The sequence below is a fragment of the Puccinia triticina genome, chromosome 3A (genome assembly GCF_026914185.1).
Source record: "Puccinia triticina chromosome 3A, complete sequence".
In the NCBI taxonomy this organism is placed as follows: Eukaryota; Fungi; Basidiomycota; class Pucciniomycetes; order Pucciniales; family Pucciniaceae; genus Puccinia; species Puccinia triticina.
The window spans coordinates 2,080,164-2,098,788 of NC_070560.1; the positions used below are offsets into that span (position 1 = coordinate 2,080,164).

General features: G+C 44.8%; 2 protein-coding genes across 2 annotated transcripts; both read left to right on the plus strand.

Annotated features, from left to right (window-relative positions):
* Nucleotides 1-3,958: 3,958 nt before the first annotated feature.
* Nucleotides 3,959-4,255, plus strand: PtA15_3A238 (uncharacterized protein; the record flags this gene model as incomplete). Its single annotated transcript, XM_053167186.1, has 1 exon — nt 3,959-4,255. The coding sequence occupies one exon, from the start codon at nt 3,959-3,961 to the stop codon at nt 4,253-4,255; it is 297 nt and encodes a 98-aa protein (XP_053018428.1).
* A 3,074-nt stretch (nt 4,256-7,329) lies between these two features.
* Nucleotides 7,330-7,621, plus strand: PtA15_3A239 (uncharacterized protein; the record flags this gene model as incomplete). Its single annotated transcript, XM_053167187.1, has 2 exons — nt 7,330-7,543; nt 7,599-7,621. 2 exons carry the CDS (start codon nt 7,330-7,332, stop codon nt 7,619-7,621), a joined length of 237 nt encoding a protein of 78 aa, XP_053018429.1.
* Between the last annotated feature and the right edge of the window lie 11,004 nt (nt 7,622-18,625).

An 18,625-nucleotide genomic window follows, 5' to 3' on the forward strand; every position in this document is an offset into this window, starting at 1 on the left:
CCTCGAAGCGCATCCAAGAGCAAAGCCCCCCGATCATATAGAGTCCATTATCACTTTTTTCTCTGCCTCTCTCTCTCTCTGTCATCTCCTGAATTTTCGGAGATCACATCCACATATTGCACACATTTGTTTTTTGCTGTTCAAAACTTGTGTTCAATCTTCTCAACTCTCGTTTTCTGCGACCTAAATACGGCCTTTTCTCTTCTGTTCATTCCTTCTGCTCCTTGCGGGATTTCTTCTCGTTTGCTATCTGTTGAGGTTCATTCAAGAAGCATATAGAGAGATAGAGGATTTGCCTCGGCGATAGAGCAAAACAAGCTTGTTTTCTGTCTCTCTCTTTCATTGTGCACTCAGTTTTCTAGAATTACATAAATACATACCTCCTAGAAGATGTATATGTGTACAGAACCCAGCATACCTAAAAACATCCCCCTCATCTGTTCCTGATGCTTTGTCCACATAATACATTCTCTTGTTCTTCAATTTTCTGTTGTTGATGATGATGATGATTACAACCGCAGTATCAAGATCACCTTTTATCTCAGTTCATATTTCCCCCTTTTTTTTATAAGCAACACCATGAAGTTGAGTAGATATTCACCCCGGGCAAATTGGGGTCATGACAGCCATACAGGCTGCATGCATGTTGCACAAAAAAGGGTCATGCTTTACGCACTACCAAAAATTATCATGTGCACTACCAAAAAGTAATGCACTCCAATAAATCTTGGAGTGCACGGTGCTCCACTCCAAAGAAATTGGAGTGGAACCCTGTCAAACTTAGTCAGTCCCTCTTCTGAGGGGCGGGCAGGGGCCCCTTGCGCGAAGCGCGAGCCTCCGAAGGAGGGACTTGGGACTAAGCGGCGAAATTTGGCGTGAGTCCTGAGTACAGCTTTCACCCATTTGGCTGGTGTGAAAGTTTGGCACCACTTTTCTATAGCATCCTGGTGGCCAAATGGGCCGCCCAGGTGCCAAATTGAAGGTCTGCATCTGGCCTTCAAGACTACATAGGCCACATTTTGATGCCTTGAATGGCCTTAAAGCTACAAGGATGTGAAGTCATGGAATCATGATTCCAGGATTGATCTTACACCATACTATTGGATAAGTACATGAAAGTTTCAATTACTTTTAATAACTACATGAAGTATGTTTATTGTTTGAATTGAACAATGAACTACATTTGGTATGCAGGCCACACATAAAATGTGCACAGGAGTTGAAAAAAACACGCTCTGCTCGCTGGGACAAGCTCGGCATGGTTTTTGAAAGCATGTCCAGAAGCTCTACAAGGGGCTTGATGGATGGTGGATGGCTGGCTGCCTGCTCAAGAAGCTAGGCTTCAAGGCCGTGCCACTCATGAGCCTATCCCGGCAGTGGTTGATGTGCAACAAAGGATTTAATGAAATTTGGGGGTTGGCCAAGCCTTGGGCCCGTCAGGATTCACGCCAAACCTCGCCGCTTGGGGTCAAGCCTCTCTGTGAGACAGAGACCCTGCGGGGCCCTCCTCCAGAGAGGCTTTGTTAAGCTTGAACCCTGTGCACTCCAAAAATTAATGGAGTGCGGTGGGCTCCCAGAAATTTTTGGCGTCACATTTTGCTGATTTTGAGGGCCATGATTAACTTTTTGGGCTCCTGTTTTTGGCTCAGAGGGTCTCAAAGGGTTGATAATAAAGATTAAACACAGACTATAATTATAGCATCAACATAAGAAAAGATAAACAAAAATACATTTTTTGGTAAATTTTCAACTGCTTTGATATTTATTTTAAAAATACAGGATCAGTCAGGGGGGATGGAGAAGGAGATGGGAAGAGTGAATATAAATGAAAAAGTTGAAAATATTTTTTATTTTTACGGACTTACTTTGTGCACTGCAAAAAACACCGCGCGCACTGCACAGTGCGTGGATTCCCAAACACTTCGCGCACTGCGGGTAAAATACACAACTTTTTGAAGATTTTTCTTGACCAATCATTGGCCTCTCTGAAATTTTTGGGAGTTTTTTGAAGCATTCTTCTATGTTAAAAAAATCATTAAAACCAAGAAGAAATGTAGGATTTGGGCACCTAAAAACAAAGGTTCTCAGAGCCCCAAAATTCCAAATGATTTATTGAGTGATGGAACATGTAAAAACACCTACTTCAGAAGTTTTTAGCCACTTTTTGTAAGGATACAGGTCTGAAAAATGAGGATAATTTAGATGCAATGTGCTAATATGTGGTGAAGTTTCTTATTTTTCAGACCCATATGCTTGCACAAAGTGGCTGAAAATTTTTGAAGTAGCTGTTCTTACATTTTTCATTACTCAATACATTATTTGAAATTTTTGGGCTATGGGAACCTTGTTTTTTAGGCGCCCAAATCCTACATTTCTTTTGGTTTTTAATGATTTTTTTAAACATAGAAGAATGCTTCAAAAACTCCCAAAAAATTCAGAGAGGCCAATGGAAAGCCTTTCTAATGATTGGTCAAGAAAAATCTTCAAACAGTTGCGTATTTTACCCGCAGTGCGCAAAGTGTTTGAGAATCTGCGCACTGTGCAGTGCGCAAAGTGTCTTTTTCAGTGCGCAAAGTAAGTCCGCATTTTTATCTTACTTTTTTACAGCAGACCAAGCTATTACTTTTGTTTTTGGGAGTTTTGGAGATTGATCACCATTGGACCAAGCCACCATCAACCTTTATAACATCGGCTGTCCTTTCGGGCATTGAATTGATGAGTTGGTCAAGGGTATCAGCCAGAAAGTCCTCCCATGCTGATTGGGTATAGGTCCTGGATGTTTTGCTTGAGGAAAAGCCAGACATTCTTGATGGGATTCGGGTCTGGAGATTGGGCTGGCCAGTTAATCTTACTTATGGAGTAGTTGCTGAGAAATTCTTGGCTGGCAAGGGCCTTGTGAACCGGTGTTGTCCTCCATCAAGCTGAGTTGGTGGTTTGGATTGGAATCCTCAAGGAAAGGTAGGAGAGTGTTTTTGTAGATATTCTCAATGAAGAATTCCGCATTGCATCTTCCAGGAGGGAAAACTGTGAGCGGAGCCCTGGTTGTGCTGAAAAAGCCTCCCCAGACCATGGTTGAAGTTTGGCCGCTCTTGAAGGTTGGAGTGAGGTTCTCTGGCTTGTATTTGGTATCCTTCTTCCTCCAAACCACAACTTGTTTGGAGTTATTTCAAACCTAGAAGGATGACTCATTGGTCCAAAAGATCTTCCTCCAGTTGGCGGGGGTCCAATCTTTGTGGTGTTTGGTGAATTCGAGTCGGCGTCAACGGTGGAGTTCACTCAAGAAGGGTTCCTTAGCAGCAACTCGGTTGTTGAAGCCAAGTTCATGAGCTTGGCAACGCGCGATACTTGTCAAGACAGGGGTGGCAATCTGGTCCTTGCCTTCAGCCAATTTCATCCAAGGATTTTCTTTGAGGACCTTTGCCAGCTCACAGAGATTACGCTCATTGTATTTTCTTGGTCTTCCACTCCTAGGGGCTGTCACAACAGTACCACCAGCAGCTGATCCAAGTTTATTAAATCCACACAAACGTGGAAACCTAGATCTAAGTTTTGGCGTATTTTTAATTAAAAAATGAGACAACAGAAGATCACTCAATTCAGACATTGAAAATATCCCCAAAGACCCAAAGGCCCTATGGATGACCCTCCAGCTGTGCCAAAGCAACAAGCAAAAAAGGCCGGTTGTGAAAAACTCTGTGAAAGAGCTGTCAAGGAGGGGCCTAATCAAGCAACTAGGGGGCTTCCAGGGAGGGGGCGGACAAAACCGGAACCCCTGGGGGGGAAACTTGCTCATCTCACCCTCCATTTATATACCCATCAACTCCCACGCCTGAAATTTGTATTCAACTGACCTGGTCTCCACCCCCACCCCGTTGCCCGCCCAACCCATGCCACTGGCACCCCCTTTGGTCCCCTCAGAAGATGCTGCCTTGCCGCCAATTTTGACTACCCTCCCAACATGCTGGCAACCATCCAGGGCCACACCCGCCATGCTTGCGCTGGGCACGCTAATGTAGCGTGGCGATGGTGGAGGTGGTACGGGTGGGCCTCGTCGGGGACCAGGCAGATGATATCCTCCGGGCGCAAGCTGCCCTGCCTCAGATCGTTGGCGACCGTCTGGGGCGTTGCAAAGTTCACCCGCTTCTCGCGCCAGGCTATCTCCCTCTTGGCCGCCGACGTCGTCCCCGTTAGGGACACACAGTCAACCGATGGGATCCCTGCGATAGAGTGGCATGCTTCGATCTGGTTATTTTAACATCCAACTGTTCAATCATTGCGATATCTCCATGCAAAATATCAAGCTCACCTGCTGTTTTACCAATGGTCTGGAGACTGGTGGGAGCAAGAAATATGACTTTCCCGCGAGCTAGGGTACCAGCGGTAAAAGCTGTTTTTTCACACAAAGGGATATGTGAGTGGTCCGAGTTTAGATGTGGAAACGTATGAGTAGTGAAAGGGTCTCGCACTTAAGCATTACGACGGCAGTGATGAATGTTTTCCTAAGCCAGGTGATGGGGACAAGATCCAGACTGGTCCAGGTGATCCTCAAGACCCTATTTCCTGAGAAAACAGCCCCGCAGCCCTCAACGACAGCACAAGCACGGTCTCCAAGGTTGCGTACGGCTATGACTCTGCTAATGATGACAGAGATGACAAAGACAAGGGTAAATTGATGACCAACAACGGGATGCTTTCTCGGCTTGGTCGCCTCCTCACCCCGCTCGCCAACACACTCTGGAAGTTCTACATTGACCAGACCCGCCTCTGCCCCTCACCAAGGGTGTAACTGCTACGCTACGCTAAAAAAAGCGCCGCTTTCGCGTAGCGTAGCGGTCCTACCGCTACGTTGCGAGACCACGTAGCTATAGCGGTGCCCAAAACCGCTATAGCTACCACTAAATGTAGCTGGGCACCGCTTTTTTCCCCAGGCGTTCAGCATTAGCGCAGCGGAAATGCACCGCTTTTGCTACCAAATAGCGTAGCTTTAGCGCAAAGAGGACCCAGGAAACCCCTTATAAATGACCGTAACCTAAAATCCAGAATTTCGACAAAATTCATACATTTTTTGACCTCATTCATACACGTTTTGTGCGTATGCTTTGAGGATTTCCCAAATTTTCATACATTTTCCATGCCTACCATTCCTGCCGAGGGGGGGGGGGGGGGGGGTGCAAAAAAAAAAACCTGGGGTGCGCTGCCAAGGTGGGGCACTGGGGTACCAAAAATAAGCCAAGCTGTGCTGCTGAGGGGGGGAGGGCTACGGGTTTTTCTGGTGCACTCTCAGGAATTTCATACATCTTAGTTACTACCCTCTTGTACCCAGGAAAAATTTCATACTCTTGAAGTGCTTACCATTGAGGCCAAAAAAGCCCATTCATACCATTTTTGTGCCTACCATTTTGGGTTTTTGCCAAAAAATTCATACATTTTCGTTACGGTCATTTACAGGGGGTTTCCTGGGTCCTGCGCAAAGCCGCTATTTTGAGCTAAATGACGCTAACCGCTGCAGTAGCGGGTAGCAAGTGCTTAGCGCTGAATTGGGTGATATGATAATGCAACCACAGCTGCTGCAGCGGACCAGCGCAGCTTGCAAACCACAGCTTTACCTCCTTTCCCCTGTGGCTTCAGCTGCCATAGTCGTCAGCCTTGGCCCCCTCCCCAATTGAGTCTCCAGTATTGCACCTTCACTACGGTACTAGTACTAATAGCTCTCTTGCGCCTACGAGTCACGACTATCTGATCTGTTCTGCTTGATTATCATCTTTCTGTCACCAATATCATGGCCAACACGCCCTCAACCCCTCGTAAGTCTAACAACAGATCAGATCTAACAATCCCTCAGAAGCCACCCGTCGGGAGTCCACACGTCTTCGGACCCCAAGTACCAATGCCGGATATGTAACCACTCAGAATGATTCTCGCCGCTCTCTTGTGAGTCCTGCACCTACGTCTCAAACCCAGCCTGTGCGATCAAACCGAAATTCCAAGAAGAGGAAAGTGGCCCCCTGCGAGTCGGATGACAATAACGATACTGAAGATGCCGATAAGAGTCAAAAGGATCCATTTGCTGGCATCAAGCAAGTCTCCAGGCGCAATACACAAGAGGTTACTGTTGACACAGCCCAAGATTCCGACCAGGAGAACAGCAAGAAGTCAGCGCAATCCAAGAAGAAATCTGACGTGGATAAAGACAAAGATGGCCACGATCATGTTTGGCTTTACTTTTATGCGCCGGGTAGTGGCCCAAAACAGGTATTATGCCTCATTATTTTGAAAAAATAGGATTAAAATTATTATAACTAACGCAAAAAACCTTCTATAACCTCCCAGGAATCTGACAGCCTTGCTTGGGCGTGTCAATGGTGCCCCAATGAATTCAAGACTTCTGGGGGCTCTTTTTATAACCTGAAATCATATTGCGACGGGGCCAAAAACAAGGGTGCACTCCGATCAGCGTGCCGTGGCCGTCTCAAAGCAATCAAATCCGGATGCAACCTTCCCCCCACCACCGCCGACCTCGCCTCCAAAAATTCTTCCTCTGGAAATGGTACTTTGATTGCCTACGCAACCAAAGGTAAATTCAATAACAAAACTCTAAACAAGCTCTTGGTGATACAGATTGTCCGGCAGTCTTTGCCCTGGCTACGGATTGAGGACTTTCTGATTCGGGTGGCGTTTGACTATGCGGTATGCAACTCCGAACTCAATTCTCGCATTTGGGCAGCCGCGTATGCCCATCATCTATACCTTGAACAACGTACACAGGTTATAAACGCAATCAAGGTATGTTTTTATACTTTTTACAATATCCAACGTCTTTTTTATACTCATCGTATGTTATTACGCTTTTTCTAGAACTCTGGTTCACAGATATCTCTTGCTTCTGATGTCTGGACCACCAAGGGAAGCCACAAGGCATTCATCAGTATCACATGCTTCTACATTGACGATAACTGGACTTACATGTGTCGACACCTTGCGATCAAATATGTCTCATGGCATCACAATGGCAAGTACCTTGCCGCCTCCTTCGCAAATGTGCTAGTAAAGCACAATCTTCACCACAAGATGAGTCAAACACATTCCCATATTTGAAAATTGTGTTTCACAGCTGCAATTGCTAATTTTATTCTTCAAAATGTCTACATTCTTGCCCAGACCACAGATTCCGGAAGTAATAACTTCACCATGGCCACTGGTGTAGCTTTGATCTTTTGTTCAGTTGATTCGACCAATTGGGATGTTGAGAATAACCACCATCAATGTGTCTGTCATGTTATCGCGCTGATCTTGGGCGCGGGTTTAAGTGCCTTGAAACTTTCAAAAGCCATGGTTCGACCGGAGAAGAATGATACTGGCTTTCCTCGGCTGGAAACTATTATCAAGGAAGAGGAGCAATCAGTCAATGAAGATATTGTTGAGATAACTGAGATATCAGAAGATGAGGATGAACAAGTTGATCCTGACAATGCTGAACCAAAACGGTTAGAGCCTGGCTGGGAGGACGGCTCAGATTATGGTGATGTTGGCGATTCTGATTCAGGTATTGGTTTCACCTTGAAAAAGGTATGAATTTTTATTTAACAATCAATATCCAGCTGAAAGCGCTGAAAAAATCTAAATATAATCATAACAGCTTGATTAAATATGCCAAAGGATTGCCTCATCACCCCAAAAGCAAGCAGAGTAGAAGCTTTGGGCAACAAAGCTTGGCTATAAGGGCCCCAGCGTTATTGGTGGATACGGGATCAGATGAAACATTGCGTATGATAGTCAACAACGTGCTTACCAGGGTCGGCGGGTAATTAAGCAGCTTCTTGACAATGAGTCCGACAAGCACACTGGACGGTCTGCAGGAAAGCACTTCTTCAAGTCTTACGATTTGAATGCGCAAGAGTGGAACGATGTGAATGAATTGAATGGTGTCTTCAAGGTAAGACTTCCATGATTTCTTTTGGTTGGCTGGGATGAAACTGGAATACTAATCATCATTATCTGGCAGGAATTCTTGGAAATGACAAAACGCATGGAGGGTGATGGACCCAAGCTGTCAATGGTCTTATACAAATATGAAAGAGTCCTTGATAGCCTTGAAAAGAAGAAATCAGATGTGATATTGACTGAATCTGAGCTGGAGCCAATGTTTGATCCAATGATCAAAATTACCAAGAAGTACGAGCGTCTGGCCCTCAAGTGCGACGCCGTTGTTGTGGCAACATTCCTTCATCCAGCTTGGAGGATGATGCTGTTCCAAAGTCGTTTTGAACCACATGTCAGACGGATCACTGGATTGATCCAAGAAAAGTTCAACAACCGAGAAATGCTCCTCAAGTCACTCAGGCCCGACTCGCCTCGAAAAGCAACAAGTCAGAGACAAATCCTAGCCCATTTGATTCTGACTCTGACGGTGATGCATTCAACTTCTACCCTCAAAACCCTGAAGCACCCAAAATCAACACTGAAATCAACCGTTACACCAATGGTGATTTCCCCTTGGACAAGAAGGGATGTGTCTTGTCTTGGTGGAAGGTTAGCTCATCTCTTCTTTGTTCGCTTGTTTTTTCGCAACAAATTTTTGATTGTTGAGTTTTTTATGTATTTCCAGCGCCATTCAAAGAAATTTCCTGTCTTGGCATCTTTGGCCAAAGACTATTTAGCCTGCCCAGCCAGCTCCGCCAGTGTGGAGCGAGCTTTCTCGGTGGCCGGCAACATTTGTGGATCAGGCAGGTCTGGGCTTGCAATACGAACGATAGAGCGTTGTATCCCCAGCCACATGTGGCTACGCAACGGTGTCAAGTTGGGTGGTGTTTTTGCTGATTGTCAAGCCGTTATTGACACGGCCCCAAAAAATAAAAAGTTTGCCCGCTATCAAGAAAAATGTGTGCTTAAAAATAAGAAGTAGCTTATCTATTATTTTCTGTTACATTTTATTATGTTGGTTTCAAATGTTTCTCTTCATTTATGATAGATGTTCCTTCTTTTTTTCTTCTATATTTGTCTGCAGGTGGGTTGCGTTGGTAGCTTTTTTTCTCCCAGTGTATGTAGAAAAGCGGTTTACTTACCACTGCGTAGCTGCTTTTTTAGTGGTTTTGCGCTACGCTACCGCTAATAAAAGTGGTTTGCCGCTACGTGGCCGCTGAATCTAGCGCGCTAAATACAGCTTTTTTTTTTTCAGGGAAATCAAAAAGCTGTAGCTGTCCTTTTTGAAAGCTACAGTGCAGCGTAGCGTAGCAAGCCAAAAAAAGCTACGCTAACCGCTATGCTAAGCTTTTTGTAGCGTAGCAGTTACACCCTTGCCCTCACTTGCCTACTCCAACACCATTGCGCTGCCCTGGCTCGTCAATAGGGGCGCCTACCTCATTGAAGAGCAAATTAGAAGCCATGAACAATATTACAAGTCAGTTTAACCGCTTCTTGCCCATCCTCTCTTTGTAAAATTTGTTGGGAGGCCGTTTGGAGTGCAGACTGATTCTTATGGAGGTTTGTCAAGAGTTTTCCAAGATTCTACAGAGCTCACTGATGTCATCTTGAAAACATCTCCGCAGCCCTCTGCAACAAATATGAAGGAAAACAATGCCCAATAATTGGATGCTTTCTAGCATCTTGGTTTCCTCCTCATCCCACGCGGCAACAACCTCCACAAGTTCTTGATCAACCAGCCCCGCCTCCACCCCTCGCTTCCCAACCTCATCCCTCCGCATCCTCTCCCCCGGACTCACTGTCGCCACCAGGGAGGCACACGAACAACTTGGCAAAATCAGATTGATCAGATGGATCACATATACCACACGCGCCTTCATTATCTGCTTCTGCCATCTTGTCTCAAAGGGCTACTCTGCATAAATTTTCCTCTTGTTCATTGCCTACATCCTCATGCACCTCACCTCCAGCCTGTCAATGATGCCTCTGAATACTCTCGCCAGCTGCCGTGCTATTCTTGTAGCATTTCTGTCTTGAGCCAAACACACTCTGTTCAAGCATCTTTGTCATCTGGTGGAACAAGCCACTTGAGCTCTCAAAACTTGAAGACATTGTCTGATATCCTCCAGAGCAACCAACCTCCTTTGGTGCAAATCACCCTGCCCAAAAACGCTGGGCAGGATTGTCTCAAGCCAGGGGGAAGGGAATCAGTGATTTCTTTTGCAGTGTAGCACCCACACTTGGCTCTTCTCAAAGATCCGGCTGGTCTCCTTGCAAAAATCCTATCTATCCGGAAGACTCTCCAACTAACAAACCAACAACTTTACACTTGACTTTTTTGAACATGGGTATCATCCTGCCCGTGCACTTGAGTGAAGACGGTGGACCAGTCAAACTTGACATTGAGAGCTTGCCTCACTCCTCAGAATCTACACAGGCTTGGCTGAAGTTGCTGAGGTTGGATACCATAATTCTCAAATAATGAAGAGTTGATTTTGAACCCACCAAGACTGGAGCTACGCTCAACCAAAGTAAGAAGAAATGCAAGCCCTTGGGTGTGAATGATCTTGAATTCCATCACATCAATAGCCAATCAGACAGCACCCTTTTGTCAAGGAAGATTCTGAATGTTGGAAAAGTTAGATGTGCACTCATGGAGTCTGAGAAACTTTGAGGGATGAAATGGATTCACAATGTAAGTCATATCACCTTTCAGTTTGCGGATAACTGTGCCTAATCATGGCTTGGTTCACCAAAGGTTAATACCACATTAACTACAAATCCTCATATTACACATCAAGTGTGATATCATGCAAGTCTGATATTTTCTCTCTACTGGGGCTTGTGGTCTCCCCAAGTTCCCAAGGCCGAGGGGGTATTGGCTCCGGACCCACCAACATGTGATCCGCAGATGGGACAGTGGACAGATCCCCTCCCTCCCACTTGCTGGTGCCCTGCGAGGGCAAGCCAGCTGCCAATATGTGCAAGCCCTTGGCCCTGACCATCCTTTTGCTCTGAATTCAACAATTGCACACGATGCTCCTGTTTTTGCTCTCAGCTCTTGATCAGGCATGTGTATCAATCCTTAGCCCTTCAGAGGCTTCACAGGCATGTTTGGGGACTACAAAGAGTCAGCCAGCCCCAACACTGACAATCAAGTTGCCCTAGACTGAACTAAAATTACTGTGAAAATCCATTCCCTCCACCCCGCCACCCTTCTTGCCCATACCCTTTTGTTCTGCCGAGGAGCCTCTACTTCAGGTGCGGTGAGTGAAAAGCCTGTTGCTTGCACCCTCCGGGCCACTGTTGAAGTACACTTGGGCAACCCTCCAACAGTGCACAGCTATCTTGTCCTCTCTCCTGCTCCTCAGCACAAGCTGGAAAATGAAAAGTGCTCATGGCATTGGAATGTTTTCTGTTGAAGTGCACTACTTGTTTGGTAGTTGTTTTGCCTTCAATTTCTTTGTCAATATTTTGAAATTAGAAATTAGCCAAATATCAACAGGATATTTTGCTCAAACAACCTCAAAGGTTGTTATAATAACACAAATTGTTGTTGCATTTGCGTCCCTGATTTTATTCAAAAAGTGAACACATGAACTACTAACATTGGGCTGCTAGGATCTGCAGCGGTGCAACCGCCTTGGCCTCTAGTTGATATATGATTGCAGAGACTGTTGTTCTTCCAATCTGAAGCTTTGATACTATTGTAGTTGGTGTCATGCCAGCGTCCGACATACCAACAATTTTGGCCTTTTGCTCGGTTGACACATGTGGTTTTTGGGTTTGAGCCATCTAAAAAAAGAAAAAGGAAGAAACAGATCAATGTCAATGCTCAATTTCACAAATCTGGCAATCACAATTGTCTGCAGGAGGTGTTGTGATCTTCAAAGGTAGTTATCAAGGGGTGGTTGAACTTTTGAGGCTTGGTGACCTCTTCCAGCGCTACCAGCGGTACAGGTGAAATGCCTCCCATGTGAACCTGGGGTTTCACTAATTTTCACCCCGTGACAAAAATTTCTGTGATCCCACTGCAGTGTACAGTGTACACACTACCATCACCCTTGATTACCAGGATAGACCAGCCATTGAGAGCACTAGAGAATCTGCCGGCGCACCCGGGGTGTGAGCCTGTGCCTCTTATGTGACAGAAGGACACAAGAAATATGGTTGGGCACTGCTTGAATTTCTTGTGATAAAGAAATAACAAACAGTAAGATAGAAAGATAGAGAAAGAAAGAGATGATCTGAGTTATGATAATCACAGTTCTTTTGACCTGTAGGTGGGAAATAACATCCACTAGCAATGCTGCTCCCTAAAGTTCCAACTGCTAAATTTAGCTTTTGTTGTGGGGAGGAGGTTGCTTTTCCATTCAGGGCAACAGGAATCTAGTAAGTTGGTACTAGTACATGAACAGAATGCTCCAATATCTAAGAGAGCTCTAACTTCCTTCCCATCAAATATAACAGTTGTGTAACTCATTTTTCCCAGTGTGTAACTCATGCCTTCTTCAGGTTTATTATTCATTAGTTTTGCATCTGAAACATTACCATTTTGTTATAATATGTTCTGTTGAAGGTGCCAACGGTCAAAATCAGGCATTTTATCAAGTTTATAGATGTGTAACCAAGATGGATGAAGCAGATTGCCTCAACAGACTTGGTTTTTGGTGTGTAGCCAAGTCTGATGAAGCAGATTTGTTATGCAATTGGTCATCAATGAGTTTGATTACCTGGTCCTATGGAGGGCAATCAGGTATGGATGTCCGCTGAAGCAATCTGCTTGAACAGACTAAGTGACACATCCGTAGGCAAGACTGTTGAAAATATTTTAAAAATTTACAGGTGTCACCCAGTCTGCACCGGATTGCTTGTACATGAACGGACTTGGTCAGGCATGCCTGAACGGACAGGGTGACACATCCGTAAGCAAGTCCACTCAAGCAGATCCATTGAACGTATTTGGTTACAGGCATGGACTATGAAGTTATGGGTGTCACCTATTCTGTTCCAGCAGACGGCTTGGATGGATTAAGATAGAAAAAGCTGGGGGAGTCCGTTCAAGCAGTCTGCTTCAAACTGGTTGGTGATGCCTCACCTAAAGCTGCTTGAACGGCCGGCTCTTTAATACATGAATGTATATTTCCATTTTCCCTTTGTTTTTCTGCTTCACACATGTCACATTCTTTTTCCTTGTCACTCACATGTTACATATTGTAGTTAGTCTTCCTGATGCAGCGGGCGTGTAAGGATTCTCTCCTCATCCTTTCACACCCATCTCCACTTGCCATTGCCTTGTGCCCGCTTGCATCAGGTATAGTATTGTGTTTCCTTTCCTTCTTTCTCCTTTTCTTTCTTCTTGTTTTTCCTGTGCTCAATGAGTATTATCCTTTCACACCCATCTCCACTCGCCATCGCCTCGTGCCCGCTCACATCAGTCTGAGTTTAGCTCATCAATACAATAAGAATATTGACGCTGGCATTACATGCATACCAATGCCAGTGTTACTTGCATGACAGATATTTGTACAGGATATCGACGCCGGCGTTACTTGCATTTCAGATACTGTGCAGGTTTGTTTGGCCCTCAGAGGCTATTCCTATAGTTATCACCCCGGGCAAACACGGGTCATGAAAGCCAAACAGGTTACGTCTAGCATAACTAAGCCTCTCAAACAGAGGGTCCAGGGGACTCCGCTTGGAGGGCTCTCCGTAGGAGAGGCTTATGCATAATGGCTGAAAGCTGGCAGACAAGGGAAGGATTTTCAACCCTAAAAACACAAAAACAGAATTTAAAAAGCAACAACACATGTACAGAGAAATCTGAGTAGACAGTTCTCTCAGCAGTACTGATGCGCACCCTCACCCATGTTTTTGAGGCATAAACTCTAAAACTGATTGAGGAAACCTGTTTTGAAGGTCAAAGGAATCCTGAAGGATATTCCATTGCTCTGAAGATCCAATTTTGGATTTTCTGATAATATGCACACTGCAACAATTGAGTGGCTACAGGTGTAGGGTCTGCACATATCTGAAGGCTTGTGAATCCAATATCCACAAGGCATGATGGTTGTACTTCCTTGGTTTAAATTTCTTTGTGTTTTTGTATTTTTAAAAGATTAGAACAAGGAAAACGGTTGGGATTGAGGAGATGAGACCAGCACCATTTGAAATCTGAGGTTCTGAAGTATACTTTGGCTCTGGGACAGGTCCGCAGGAACTGAAGGGGAGACTGGGTGATGCTAAGTATTTTTCCTCAAGCCATTCATGATTTCTTTCTCAGCCAAATTTTTGACTTTGTGCACAAGTCCCTCCCTGCAGGAGGGGCCGCTTTGCGGCCAGCCTCAGCGAGCCTCCCACCAGGGGGGACTTGTGTCAAGTTAGGGTTACATGAACCTGCACGCCACAGAAAAAAAAAAACAGCGGCCTGGGTCATGTCACAGATGCATGACAGGCTTTCATGCAGTGCAACCGCGCAACAGCTGAATTCACTGGGTATCTCAAGATCATGTGTCAGAGGTGACCAAAACTGGTCCAAAAGGCAGTCAAAACCTTTCATAACCAGAGATAACACAATTGCCCACACAGCAAATACCATACATATACATAGTCTCACAAAACTTCCAACCCTTCTCCAGCAAAAGGAAATATGTAGCTAGCATGTACTACATGACAGACCAACGCATACACATAGTCATGTACATAATTATGTACAAGGCACTAAAGCATATGTTAGCAACAAAACATAATGACAGGTACATTGTACCAATGTCAACAAGTACAGCCTACTACGGCTTACAAACCCTGGTGAACTGCATCTTCTCCTTCCATCTTGCTGGCTACAACCGCACTTTCCCCATACTTGGCACTCCACGGCGGCGCGGAACCCAATGTCTCTCCGGACATGTACCTGTAACGCCTGCAAACTCAAATTCAATGGGAATGGGCCTCTTTTCACACAGCGAACTATCACCAATCCAAGTTTATTAAAATCACAGAAACACAGAAGACAAGATCATGGTTTTTGCCTGTGCTCATTAGCAAAAAGCACATAACAAGTTGAAAATGATCCCCAAATACCCCGTAGGGCACCTCGGATTGACCCTCCAGCTTGTGCCACAGCAACAAGCAAAAGTGGGCGGGTCAAATTGAATTTCAAGGGGGGCCTAATCAAATGATTAGCGCGCTCCAGGGAGGGGGTAGGACAAAACCGGATCCCCTGGGGGGGAAACCTCACTCATTTAAATACCCAACGCACCCTCCACTTGTCATGTCTCTTTTGCTTTGGTCTGGGTTGCGCCACTGCAATATTGAGTGAGTAACCAGTACAAGTTTCATACATAAACCAATACAGGACCCTTGTGGAAACGTTGACGGACCCGGTGTGAAGGCTAGCCTACTATTTAGTTCGCTATTTGGCTATGAAACTTATCCGAAAGGATAGTTCGCCGTATGCTTAAATAGTAGATAGGATTCAGTGTGATTTATAAAGTTTTTATTTGATAAGCTTTCCGAGAACAAGATTGCTCGGATAGATGTTGATAACTAAGCTTGTAAATATAGTGACAAATAATATCTTGATAGGAAAAGAAGAGGAAGGAGAAAGAAAGGATTTGAGGAGCAAAGAAAGTAAGTACAACTTTGTCCGGCAAAATCCGATGACGTCACATTAATGAAAATACGTCATCATCATAATCCACATGGATCGTCATGACCCAGAAACAAGGAAATCCCGATCGCCGATCAACCTAATTAATCTTAACCATCAACCCATAATAATCAGCTAACATGCATTAATTAAGGATCGGGGTCGTTACAAAATGAGATCTGGCTACTACCCCGAACCCTTGTCGACCGCCTGAACGCCTGCCTTCTTTTTTGCGAATTTTGCACGTTTTTCCGACAACCGCCGGAAGTCTTCTATGTACTTGTTAACTGAAATAGGGATATGCGCATCCGCAACCCATGTGTCTTCACCAGGAGTAGAATTTGTCCAAGAGATCAAGTAATCAAACTTCCCCTTTTTAACGCTCCTGACGTCCAAAACCGATCTAATCCTTGTCCAGTCTACCACTTGTTTATCAGTATAATACTTCTCTTTTATTCCCAAGTTAGTCCCACGGTCGCCAAAATTAGAGGGACTCACATAACGGGTTAGCAAAGAAACATTGAAAACCAGATGCAATTTAGGATAATCAGCAGACAAATCCAACTTCACGGCATTTGTACCTACCATATTTATAACCTTAAAGGGGCCTATATACCTATAATCTAGCTTTGAGTTCATTCGTCGCGACTGAATGAATTTTTGCAACAAAAGTACCTCATCCCCTTTGTTGTAAGTCGGGGCATCCCTTTTCCCCTTGTTGTAGTAAGCCGCCTGTTTTACGCGCGCTTGCCGCAGGCACTCCGTTGCCGTCTCCTGCGTTACCTGCAAATCTATCAGGAATTCGTCGAGACCTTTACGTCCTGTATTCTCTGTCAAAATATTGAAACGCGGGTGAAAACCGTAAGTAAAGAAAAACGGAGAAACTTTCAAGCTCGATGAATCTGAGTTATTAATGGAAAACTCAGCCATCTCAAGACACTTATCCCAGTTATCTTGGTAATAGGAACAGAAATGACGGAGGTAGTCTTCCAAAACTTGGTTCATCCTTTCCGTCTGAACGTCAGTCTGCGGATGGTAAGCTGTTGAAAGCGCCGACCTTATACTCAAAGACTTCATCAGTGCCCTCCAAAAATCACTTACAAAGGTGCTACCTCTGTCCGACACAATCTTGTCTGGCAACCCGTGCAGCCGGAAGATGTGCTTACGAAACAAACCAGCCAACACCGCTGAAGACGATGCCTCCTTGCAAGGGATAAAGTGGGTCAGCTTACTTAACAAATCCACTATTACCAGGATTGAGTCAAAACCCCCCGAGGAAGGGAGTTTGACTACCATATCCATTCCTATAACGCTCCAAGGCTTCGGCTCTGCCACGATTGATATCAGCTTCCCATCCGGAGCGCGTTGCCTCGCTTTCACTCGCTGACATGAGTCGCAGCTGTTTACATAATTCATCACCGCGACTTTCACTCCTGGCCACGAAAAACTCCGAGTCAAAGAAGACAACGTGCGCGCTATACCCGGGTGTCCTGCGGCTGGGGAATCATGATATAATATCATCAGCCTCGTCCGCAAGGTAGAAGGAACAAACACTCTATGCTGATGCCAATAAACATTGTCCAGCAACAAAACACCCTTTGCCGACTTTTCATCTTCACTGTAATGAGAATCAAAGAAAGTCAACAAACTTGCCGTAGGTCTCTGGAAAAATAGATCGTGAGTAGAAAAGGGAGATGTGTCCGTATCACAAACAACCGCCTCACAATCAACCATCCGCTTGGCGATAAGATCGGAATCTCTGTTCAGCCTTTTGCCATCATAGTAGTCATCCCTGCGGCTAGGACCATCAGCCGGATTCTTTGAGCCTACGATGTGGTAAATCAACATATTGAAATTATCCAGAAACAAAGCCCAACGAGCTTGTTTTGGGGAAAGATATTTAGCCGTTTTAAAGTAAAGGAGATTGGAATGATCAGAATACATTCTTACTGGCCTTTCCGTTCCCATCAACCAAGCCCTCCACTCCTCACAAGCCGCCACAATAGCCAACAACTCCAAGTCGAAGATTTTCCACGAACGCTCTCGGTCCGACAACTTCCGCGAAAAGTAACTGACCGGAAGATAATCGCCATTATCATTTGGCTGACTCAAAACTGCCGCTATTGCATAGCCCGAGCTGTCAACATGTACCACCCTATCTTTATCGAAATCAAAGTGTAATAGTAAAGGCTTGTCAACGAATAAAGACTTTAACAACCCAAAAGCCCTTCTCGCAGCTCCGGAATTGATAAGGCTAGAATCACTATACTTCTCTTGAGTTTGCGTTGTAAGAGGCCCTGCTACCGCCGAAAAATGTGGAATAAATTGTCTATAAAAATTTGTAAATCCCAAAAATTTTCGCAAACCTCGCACCGTGACCGGAAAAGGCCAATCACTAATTGTTTTTAGCTTCTCGTCATTCATTTTAAGGCCCTTGTCAGTAATGTCAAACCCAAGGAAAGTAACCTTAGAACAAAAAAAACTGGCACTTATGTAAGGAAGCCTTAAGCGAATATTCTCGCAGCCTCCATAAAATAGAAGTTAAATCCGACAAATGTTGATCCCTTGTCTTGGAAAAAATCAGAATGTCGACAATGTACACAAAGCAACAGACGTCCAAAAATTCCCTCAAAACATGCTGAATAAAACGCTGGAATGTGGCGGGCGCATTAGCCAAGCCAAAAGGCATTACCTGGTATTCATACAAACCCCAAGGTGTCCGGAAAGCAGTCTTCCATTCGTGTCCTTTGGCCACCCGCAAAAGATTAAAAGCCACCTTTAGATCGATCTTCGAAAGAAACTTGCAACCCTGTAAATTATTCAGCAGATGAGCAATTACCGGTAACGGGTAAGAATCTCGAATGGTCATATTATTTAAAATTCGATAATCAACATACGGTCGATTGGCCTTACCAGCTACTTTCACGTAGAAAATAGGAGCCGCGGCTGACAAGGATGACAACCTAATGAAGCCTTTAGCAAGATTATCGTCAACATAAGCTCTCAACTCGTCGCGCTCCGGTTTACTTAAATTATACATTTTACCGAACGGAGGTT